Genomic DNA, 11,816 nt, shown 5'->3' with positions numbered 1-11,816 from the left:
CAGAATTTCCTCGAACAGTTACATCATCAAGTCCAACTAGGGCAAGATTAACCATGTCTCCACTTGAATCATCACTGGAAACTGAGTCATCATCACTCCAAGTCATTAGAGCTTTAACTTTCTTCTTATCCTTGAAGACAGTTTTCTATTTTAACTTCAATTTGTAGCAGTCCCACTTATAATGCCCTGGCTTTCCACATTCAAAGCATATCTGATCTTTAGAATCCTTGTTGACCTTTTTGTTATTGGAAAATCTGCCTTATCTCTTTTCAACTTGTTCTTCTTCTCGATCATCTTTCTGATCTTCCCGGATATTAAAGCTAGTTCTTCGTCTGACTCATCTTCAGATTCCAGTAAGCTGTTATTAATGTGAAGAGCTAACTACTTCATTTGAGCAACTGGAGCTTGCATAGAACTTGATTGGCTTTCCTTGATTTTGCTTTCAAATTGTTTCAATTCTGCAAAAACAACCAATTGATCCATAGTATCTATAGTTGGAGAGGATTCCAAAGCTGTTATCTTTGGTTCATAGATAAATGGCACAACACTAAGTATCTTCATGTTAATTTCCTCTTGAGGGATATGTTTTCCAAGTTGCTTTCAGGCATTCACATTTATCTGGAATCTTGCTTGACTTTCTCGAACAGTTTCTCCATCTCGAAGCTTGAAATTTCCGAACTCATTCACTAGTTTGCTCAATTTCACCTTCTTTAAGCTCTTGGGTCCTTCGTGATACAATTCCAGAGTATCCCATATCTCTTTAGCTGATTTGCATGAAGAGACTTTATCACATTCACTAGGACATAACCCATTCATGAGAGAATTCCTAGCCTTTCCATTGAAACTGTATCTGAGTAGTTCAGCCTCCATGAGATCATCAATGTCTTTCACTTTACCTTCTTTGTCCTTGAACTCAAATGGACCCTTCTGAACAACTCTTAATGCTAGTGGCTCCCTGGATAGGTAGACTTCCATGCGACCTTTCCACCAGTTGTAATTTTCTGTACCAAGCAAGAGAGGTGCTCGGTAATCCGAGGTTCCTTCGGGATATTTGTCAGCCATTTCGATCGAATACTATTCCTGTTACAGAAAGATTAGTATACCAAAGCTCTGATACCAACTGAAAATACACCTAGAGGGGGGTAAATAGGCGATTATGGATAACTAGGATTACTTTTAAATTTTACCTGATAATAGCTTACTGAGATTTTACCAACAGAACTAAAATCTGACAATGATAGTAAGCTGAGATGACTAAATGCAATGTAGAAAATAATGTGCAGAAAAGTAAATAGAACACACAAGAATTTTAGCCATGTTCGACCCCTAAGCCCCTATGGTCTACGTCCTGGTCCCTTACCAACTTGGTAAGAGAATATATTATTGATCAATGAAAGTTACAACTACAAGATACAACAATATATCTCCCTTTATCCCAGCTGCTGATAATAGCTTGCTGAAACCCTGTTTAAGAACCTACTCTCTAAGTACTATACTACCCCATAGTACAAACTCCTCTAGCAAGTACCACTAAACCCTTGTTTCCCTTAGCCAACTTATCCAACAACTAATCAATACAATTTGAACAATACAAATCAATGATAAAATTTACAATTCAAACTATAGACTCTCTAAGATAACAAAACGTGTATATAATCAGAGCTCAAGAGAGTATATGTTAATCAATAAGTTCAGGAGTTGTGAGTGTTCTTGCTTGCAATTCGTTAGACATAAAAACTGCAAGAAACCTCATATATAAACACACATTAACTGTAATAACCCCAATTTTTGGAATTTTTGGAATTTTTGAAACACGGATGAATAGTAACTTTTGCTGATGATGCTGATTAAGGAAAATTATCAGACCACGCTATATAGGAGTACTGTTATGGAAATTCTAAGATCGTATTAGTATTCCATAAAGTAAATAAGTATATGTAAAGATCGTCAGAATCCAAATTCAAACACTTTGATTTTTCCCAAAAATCCACCAGATACCGAAAGAATTGAGTATAAGGTAACATGATTAAAAAGATTTAATTCAAGGATTATAAGAGAGGATCATAAAAGGAATATAAAATATTGAGAAAGGTTTAGGGGAACCCAAGTAATAAGATCCCGGGTATGATCCCTCAAACGATAAACGAGAACGAAGGTTAAGCGAACCGTATAACAGATCAGCGGTCATTAGCCAAGTAATTAGGGGTTAATCAAAGAGGTTAATGGACGATGATGTCATCACACCAACATGAGGAAGACAAGTGTAACAAGATGACACAAGCAGATGACATGAGCATGACAAAGTGGGAAGGATTGGTTGGTTGATTGTGAGCCACACAATTTTTACCATGGTAATAATTTAATTAACAAACAAAAGGTAGCAACCAAGCCAAGGCAAAACAAATCACAAAACACAAATTAGAAGTTGACTTTTGCTTTCCAAGAACAAAAGCTCTCGGCCAAAACCAGAGCAGCAACTTCAAACTATCATATCTCCTTCAATACTCACTCATATAGTATGTTCTATAGCTCTTTGGAAAGGTATTGAGATGACCTACAACTCTTGTTCACAAGTCTCGTCCAAATAAGCATGGTAAGACCCTCGTTTTGACAGTTCTTTCAATCTGACTTTTAGAAACTTCAAAACCTAACTTTGTGTTCTTGATTTCTTTGAAAAGATCAAGTTTGTAGGAGGCTCCCTAAGACTTCCTAGCTACTCTAATCACTCCAAGGAAGGTATAACACCTCCAAACCCTAACTTTACTTTGATTATTACGATGGTTTTGATGGTTATAGTAAATGAGAAGCATGATACTTGTGTGTTTAGAGTTTGGATTGGATTTGTAGTGATTTGGATATTGAAATCTTGTTTATAGTTTAATGAAACTTAAGTATAGCTAGTAGTTCATGTGTGGGGTTGTATAAATTGGAAAATCTTGAGGTTTGGGGACTGATGTAGTAAGGTTTGGATGAGGGTTGGTTGTATTGTTGATTGTGAGTTGAATGGTGGTTGTTTGGAGTGGTTTAAAACTTGGTAATCGCGTAAACATAGTCGTCATAATGCCCGATTTTCCTTAACTGTTCTGTGCTTAAGTTTAGGACCCGTGAACTCACTGAAAGATTCTAACCTTTGCCATGTTTAGATAGTTCATATTACGATCTTCATTTTGATGTGTGGTTCGCTTGAATCCGATGTACGGTTTAGGAGAAACGACCGTTTTAAGTAACGGCGTTTCCCGAACGAACCATTACCCCTCACCTTACTTTGAAACCTTGGTTAAGGCCCTTAAATGACTAATTGGAGTATGAAACAATTATGTAAAGTGGATTAGGAAGTTGGTAGAGTACTCGCAAAAGAATCGCCTTAAAATTCTTAATGGTTAATTTATTAAAAATGGCGGAGCCGAGGGTACTCGAACGACTTATGTGATTCGTTAAGCGTAGAAGTGATCATAAGCGAACGTTAGGGTTCAATTGGTTAAAGTCTAATTTCTTAAGCGACCGGGGTTTAATTCCGGTGTATGTTGTTGTTCATAGGTTACCGGACCCACTCTAAGCTTAAGTCTACCCCGGAGCACTCAGGCAAGTTTTCTACCCGTTATACTGTTCTTGTGATGTATATATGTATATGCATTATCTTGTGATAAGTGCATGATTGTTATTAGCAAATCTTGCGATATATTGGAGCATGCTGATATGGTATATATGCATGTCTGTTTCGTAATCTTTATATCTAATTGTTGATTCAATTGCTTATAATTTGCATAATACCTATGCTAGAGATAAGGAGGAGTTGCGTATACCCTTAGTATAGGGGACCCAAAGGTGAACATATTTTCTAAACCGGGAGACGATGTTCCCGAGTATATTATATATATATATATATTTATATATATATATATATATTTATATATATATAAATAGTTTTCAAAACTATTATTCGAATAAGGTTTATTCGATAACTTTATTTCACTTAATGAATACTATTTTGAATATTCATTCGAGGACTTATGACTCCGCTTATTTTACTTAAATGAATATTATTTTGAATATTCATTCGAGGACTTATGACTCCACTTATTTTACTTAATGAATATTATTTTGAATATTCATTCGAGGACTTATGACTCCGCTTATTTTATTTAATGAATATTGTTTTGAATATTCATTCGAGAACTTATGACTCCACTTATTTTATTAAATAATATTCTTTATTTTATTAAAGAATAATGTTTCGATAATCAAACTTATTTTCGATTATTCAAATAAAGATCGTACTTTCGTATAAGTATATCTTTGGTTATTTATTATTCATTTCAAGTATGAGTTTTAAAACTTCTACTTCAATTATTTTTATAAAGATTATTCTTTATGGGAATATTATTTAAATAATAATATTCAGATATTTTTTAATATATTGGGACTGATTTATTTTATTAAATCAGCATTACTCCAAACATTCTTAAAAATATTTTTGAGACTTCAAAATGATTTTTAAAGGTTAGGGCGGATCCCAAAACTCATTTTTTTTTATATTTAAGATCTTCCTTTCAAAGGTGATTTAAATATTTGCTCAAAACCTGAGGGATCCGGCTCTGTGGTGTATTTTATATTCGCAACAAGGTTGCTGTTTTGATAAAAGAGTTTTTGATTACTTACCCAACACTCGGGAAGTAAAATTCTTGGAACAAGTTAATCCATTAACAGGAACTGCCTAGGAAATATCGGTGAGTTTTCCTTTCCAACTAGATACGACTTCTTGGTGGAGCCGTATCAACAAGTTTCTACTTGGGAAAGGGGGGACGAGCTTTACATTTCAGAGTCATGGATTTCATCTGAACTAGGAGTGGCGTAAGTGGTCGAGTGGCGCCGGCCCAGCTTTATTATATTGGCCCAAATGGCCTGGAAGTTCTGCTAAGACGGTTCATTCCTTATGAATCCAGGGTTCGGTTGACAAGTAAATTCGACTATTCTCCTCTACATATAAAAAATGGTGGGATTACACTACTGCGACTGATCATCGTGAGTGGTCTTCCTGGCGTGGCAAACTCCCGTAATGAGTTCATCATCCAATTGGATATTTCTGCAACACTACCCAGAGCACTTTGATAGAAAGGCTACGGTTGGACGATTGTTGAGTGTTGGCAGGGTCGAGTTTTCAAAATTATGTTTTCATCAAATGAAGTATCTCGTAACTTCATTTCATTTTGAGGATATTTCAAAGATTGAATCTATTCAAGTCTTTTCTTGTAAAGATATAAGTATATTGGAGTATCTTGTAACTTCATCTTTTCAACATATATCTGGTTAATGATTATCTTATGCATGACAAAGATTTTCACAAAAACGTTGAGACAAGGTTAGATATATGAGATCACCTTGCAACGATATTTTTATACAATTATCAACTGGAACTCTGTGTATATTATGCATGGAAGAGGACTTCCAAGATTTTGAAAAGTATATATACATATATACTGAATATTTTGTGACTTGGTCGCGATAAGATATCAAACTTGGTTCATTTTTTTACTTGACCAAGACTTTCATGAGTACTATGAGAATGCTCATATATTGTTAATCATTATACATATTATTTCGGTGAGCTTGTTGCTCACCCTTGCTTTCTTCTTTCATCACACAACATCAGATAGACAAGATGAACAGGACCAAGCTCCCAATTCGCGAGCGGATAGGAAATGTTCCGCAGTTTCCTATAGGCGTTGATGTCGTTATAGCTGAGGTAGGAACTACCAATAAGCTAGGCTTTCAACTTTTGATGTACCAGACTTATGTATCTTTATCAATTGTAATAATGGCAAAGTAATGTAAATTTATTCAGAAACCCTTTTAAGGTGAAATGGCATATAATTGTGGAATAAAATGACTCGTGTTATTTTTGGATATTCATCTCTGAGACTATAACTTGTGGTGTGTGTGTGTTTATTGTGGGGTCATAGTACAGAGTAGTTGATTGTTTATTAACATTGGGTGTTATTAAGGAAAATGGAACTTGTGACAACCCGGATCCCCGACCCAGGATTTGGGGGTGTTACATTAACGTTTGAAACAACCTCAACAAATTACAACGGCTAGAATCCAATTCTACCGTTTAAAATCGTTGGGATGGTTTCCAACGTTCATGTATACGTTAGATAGAAGAGAAATAAAAAAGTTCAACGTTCAGAAAACATCTCTTCTATTTGGTAGAGTATAAAACATTTTAACAGATAGAAGAAGATAGAGTTTGATAGAAAAACAAACTCCTATAATTTAGGAAATCAATTTGAATAAGTTAAAATGAATAATACTTGAGCTCTATATATATAATGCACGTATATTATATTAGATAAGTCCTTACAACTTATACAAAAGAAGTTCCTATAATATCTCCATGAAATTCGACTTCCTTGTTGAATCTGGACTGTGCATCTTGGCTTGCTATTATTCTGACACTGTTGATCATAGCTTGCTGAAATACAATATTGTCTTATGACAGCTTGCGACCATTATGCTTAAATGACAAAATCATTAAGCTGTGATTACCTGCAAACAAGCTTGGATAACAGTATGATAGCTTGATGTGTTAATCATCAAAACTAAAGGATTTACAAAGTGGACCCTGCGAATATTGAGGCTGTTAAGAATTGGGAAAGACCAAAGACTCTAATGAAAGTGAGAAGCTTTTTGGGACTAGCTGGATATTATCGATGATTCGGTCAAGATTTTTCTAATATTTTAGTTCCACTGACAAAGTTGACGAGGAAGAATGAAAAGTTTGTTTGAACAAATAAGTGTGAAGAAAGCTTTCAAGAATTAAAGAGAAGGTTAGTTTCTGCACCGGTATTGATTCTGCCTGATGAGAAAGGCGAGTTTGTGATATATATAGTGATGCCTCATATAAAGGATTAGGTTGTGTTTTAATGCAGCACGGAAAGGTGATAGCGTATGCGCCAAGGAAATTGAAGCCGCACGAGCAAAAATATTCTACGCATGATTTGGAGTTAGCAGCAATTGTGTTTGCTCTTAAGATTTGGAGACACTATTTGTACAGAGAGAAGTGTGAAAATTATACGGACCATAAAAGCTTAAAGTACATATTCACGCATAAAGAGTTGAACATGATACAAAGAAGATGGTTGGAATTAATCAAGGATTACGACTGTACAATAAGTTATCATCCTGAAAAAGCGAATGTGGTAGCTAATGTGTTAAGCCGCAAGGAAAGATTGAATACATTGACTTCGTCTACAGAATTGATTAAATAATTCAAGAAGTTGGAAATAGAGATACCACATCGAAAGTTGGGAAATGAAACAGTGTACACAATGACATTTTAGCCAGTGATTTTGGAAAATATTCGACGTTATCAAGAACAAGTGATAGAGCACGAGAAAGATAAGTTAACATGAGAAGAGGTTAAAGCTCAAAAGGATGATAAATGGATATACAGGGTTTGTTCACATATCTGGATCCCTAATGTTACAGAGTTAAAGCACGGGATTTTGCATGAAGCACATAATTCAAGATTTTTGATTCATCCTGAAAGTAGAAAATGTACAAGGACTTAAAAGATAATTCATGGTGGCCGAATATGAAAAAGGAAATTGCAGAATGGATAATTAAGTGTTATACATGCCAAAGAGTAAAGGCGAAACATCAATGATCAAGTAGATTGCTTCAACCACAGGACATACCTGAATGGAAATAGGAACATATCGCGATGGATTTCATGGTAGGATTACCAAAGACCAAGGATAATCATGATACAATTTGGGTGATTATCGATCGGCTGACAAAATCAGCGCATTTCTTTCCAATTAATGAAATATTCTCATTAGAAAGGTTGGTCAAGTTGTATCTGGATGAAATCGTAATGCATCATGGAGTACTAGTGTCTATCGTGTCTGATAGAGATCCAAGATTTAACTCAAGATTTTGGAGACAATTTCACGATCATTTGGGAACAAAGTTGAAAATGAGTACCGAATATCATCTGTAGATAGACGGACAAAGTGAAAGGACTATTCCAACGATCGAGGACATATTGAGAACTCGTGCGTTGGATTTCAAAGGAAATTGGGATGATTATTTGACACTGATTGAATTTTCCTACAATAACAGTTATCACGCAAGTATTGGCATGCCGCCTTATGAAGCGTTGTATGGAAGGAAATATAGATCTCCTACGTATTGGGATGAAGTTGGTGAGTGCAAGCTTTGGGCCCGGGGTTAGTTCAACAAGCAAAAGAAAAGGTGAAAGTTATTCACAAAAGGCTGATAGCTGCTCAAGATCGACAAAAGAAATATGCAGATCAGAATCGAAAGGATATGATATTTGAACCCTGAGACAAAGAGTTAATAAAGATATCTCCATGGAAAGGCTTATCTAGATTCGGAAAGAAGTCAAAATTGAGCCCCAGATATATTGCGTCATTCGAAGTATTGAAGTAAGTTTGAAAAGTGGCTTACGAGTTAGCGTTACCTCCGTAAATATAAAATCTTCATAACGTATTTCACGTCTCTCTTCTAAAGAAGTATAATATGGATGCAAGCCATGTGAGTGAGTTAGAAGTAGTAGAAATTCAACAAGATCTATCTTATGTGGAACAACCCGTGCGAATTCTAGATCGAAAAGAAAAAGCGCTTAGAAATAAAGTGGTACCATTAGTTAGAGATTTATGGAGAGATCCTAAAGTCGAAGAATCAACTTGGGATTTAGAAAGTGAAATGTGAGAAAAGTATCCCGATTTATTTGTTTAGACTAGATACTGAGGACAAAATCATTTTAAGGGGGTAGACTGTAATGACTGGATTTTCACGATATATGTATTCGAATAAAATATAGTTTAATGTCATAATTATGGATTATGTGGAATTTTGGGTATAAAAATATTAAGTTATATAATATTTTTGGTTTAAATGAAATTTTCGTGCAATAGTATTAAAAAACAGGCAAAGTCTCGCTCCAGTTTGATGAGTCAGCTAAGGGCTTAAGCTGTGATTGTCAGGCCGTCAGGTAGAACGGGACTCGTTATTTAAAAGATGGATTAAAAGAAGAATTATGTGTTGGGTGTATAAATAATCGTGGTGACTAACATTTATGAATATGTGTTATTTGTGAGTACATGTGTAAATTGTGAATTCGTGAGCTTTTAAATGTTTTAAAAGGATTTATTTGATTTAAATAAGGATTTAATGGTCCTTATATATTTTTATTAAATTATGGAAATATGAATTAAGTGTGAGATTTGCTTTATTATCTCTAAAATAGTCCAAGGGACTTTTAAAAAATGATAGTTGGATTTATTTGGATGTCCTGATATTTTAAAATGATTTTATGAAGTTTATTTCAATAATTTAGGATTTATTTGTAAAATCCGTAGATATTAATTCGGTTGCTCAAAAATCTATTTTAAAATATGGGAGAAGAGCTAATTTTATACTCTTTATTTTAAAAATAGGATTTGGAATATTTTTTGATTTTATAAAGATGTTTTATATTTTATAAATAGAGATTTTTTGATTTTTTGAGAGAAAAGAAAACAAGTTTCTAGAATTAGATGGCAAATGACCATTTTACCCCTGCCACAAATATATATGCTCCCCATTTCCTTTCTTTTTCTCCTATCCTCCCCGACTCTCTTTCTCTTTCATTCTCGAACTCTCTTCTCTCTCTCTACTCTCGGTACTCTCTCTCTCTCCCTTACTCTCATCGATTATTCCATTAAAACTCAATCTTAGTTTAAGATTTGAGTTCCTCATATCTTATATACATACATGTTTGCATGTGTATGTTTGTGTTTGTTGGTGTTCGATTTAGATGATGGCCTTCTCGGTTTTTGTTTTAATTCGGTTTCGTGATTGATTCTCTGCAGAAAGCTTTTGTTAAATGATTGCATGTTAGTTGTTGTGGTTTTGCTTGAATAATCGGTGAGGTTTCGAGTTGGGGCCCGAGTTTTGGCAATCCCGAACCCTTTTCGCCACCGGTGATGAACTCCGGTGAACTGGTGGTGAACGATGATGCTAGCCTGAGTTCTATAATCCTTGAAAAACCTATTTCGAGTGTTGCATGTTATTTTTTTGAAAAACCCGAATGATATTCTTGGTTTAAAAGAAATTGAGTTGAAATGTTTGTTAAAAATCGATTTTGTTCATAGTTTTATTTCAAATTGGGTATGGGAATTCGATTGCATAATTGTTCGGGTGATTTTTGATTAATTGTTATATGCATGTTAAGTTTATGTGGTCGCATGCTAGAAATTTAGGCTTATATAGGTTAAAAAGTTAATTGTGTAATGAGAAGTTTTGAGTAATGAATTTAGTTTATTTAAAATGGAATTTGAAAATTGATTTCGTATTTTACAAAGGTTGTGATTCGGATTTGTAATAATTCGGTTTTAATTATGGATTTAATTTGGTTTAGCTTAATTGTTGATAGATAAAGAAATTTGAGTAATTTTGAAAATTTTGTGACTTATGAATAGTTCAATATAAAGGTGTAATGAATTGCATGCTAGATTGTTGGCTTGGTAAGTGGTATAAGGTCGAGTTGCATATTTTAATGTGATTTTAGTATTAAAAGTTGTAAGTTTTTAATTGTGTAAAGTTGTATATTAAACGATAAGTGTTAAAGCGTAACTATGTATACTTGATTGTTATGGATGATTGTGTTAGTAGGTAAGAGTAAATTACGAGTACGTCATGTCCGACTCTCGACGAGTTAGTGAATAGATTGTATATGGTATCGAGTTATTCGAATCGGTGATTATTTGCTAAGTGTGAAGTATCGAGTTAGTCGGTGATATAAAGAGTATAAAGCCATATCTTATTACATCCTATATTTATGTATGCGTATAAAAGATAAATGTTTATTGTGATTGGGGTAGAATTTAGAAGTTCTGAGAAACGTTAGGAATTGATCAAGTATCTAATTAGGGTTCTGTTTTGTATTGTAGATTTATATAGCAGAGGCATTCAGGTTGGTAAAGGGAAGGAAGTTTTAGGTGGCAGTAGCTCGGATATCATTAAACAGGAAAGCTTTTTGAGGCAAGTAACTATGCCTTCTATTATGAATTGATTACAAAAAGATTACTGTTGATGCCATGATAGAGTAAAGGTTCTTGTGAAACTTGTTATTGATTCTTATGAAAACCCTATTATTGTTCCTTGCGATAAACCAGTTATCAATCCTTGTGACAACCCTAATAGTAAACCCTAGCTCAAGTGCGTATACCCTATCCTTGTGTTTTGTTAAATTATGATCTCTTGACCCCAAGAGAGTCTTTATGAACTTTTCATATGCTACATCTTGTTAATCTAGATTCCTTGATAATCCCATATGCCTTGTTACATATCGTTCTTTGGTACTATCCTTATTGCGACCTTATACACACTGTTTAACATTTGATCGATATCTTTAACTTATGATTCCTGCTTACTTTCTATTTGTTCACTTCCCCTGAAGTTCCTGAATTGGACTTAAGAATGACTTTCGACTTGAAAGAGTCCAAATGATATCACCTTTCGGTAATGCTGAAACTGCGTTTAGTTAAACTTTCTTGTATTCCAACACAAAGATTTTCTAAATGAATTCCTTAAAAATTGGATAGAGACGTAAGAGACTAGTGGGACTAGTCCAGTCATATAAGAGGCTAGCGGGGCTAGTCCAATATAAGGCTGAAATAATGCCATAGGTACCTTAATGACCGAATGGAGGTCAGTACGGGCTGATCACCCGTATTACATTTAAAAGATGGATATTCCAATCAAGGGTTCTTTAATATTTTATAAAATAGGAAATGTATATCTTTGAT

The 11,816-nt window shown here is 34.3% G+C and overlaps 1 protein-coding gene across 1 annotated transcript; it reads right to left on the bottom strand.

Moving 5' to 3' along the window:
* Positions 1 to 600: 600 nt before the first annotated feature.
* Positions 601 to 1,062, bottom strand: LOC141685469 (uncharacterized). The gene has a single exon (XM_074490564.1). The coding sequence runs from the start codon at positions 1,060 to 1,062 to the stop codon at positions 601 to 603; it is 462 nt and encodes a 153-aa protein (XP_074346665.1).
* Between the last annotated feature and the right edge of the window lie 10,754 nt (positions 1,063 to 11,816).

This window comes from Apium graveolens, chromosome 9 (assembly GCF_009905375.1).
Source record: "Apium graveolens cultivar Ventura chromosome 9, ASM990537v1, whole genome shotgun sequence".
NCBI lineage: Eukaryota > Viridiplantae > Streptophyta > Magnoliopsida > Apiales > Apiaceae > Apium > Apium graveolens.
The sequence above is the reverse complement of the archived record's forward strand: the minus strand, read 5'-3'. Positions and strand labels throughout refer to the sequence as shown.

Excerpts from the sequence above, each read along its gene's own strand:
- LOC141685469 (XM_074490564.1), bottom strand. The coding sequence starts at position 1,062 with ATGGCTGACAAATATCCCGAAGGAACCTCGGATTACCGAGCACCTCTC.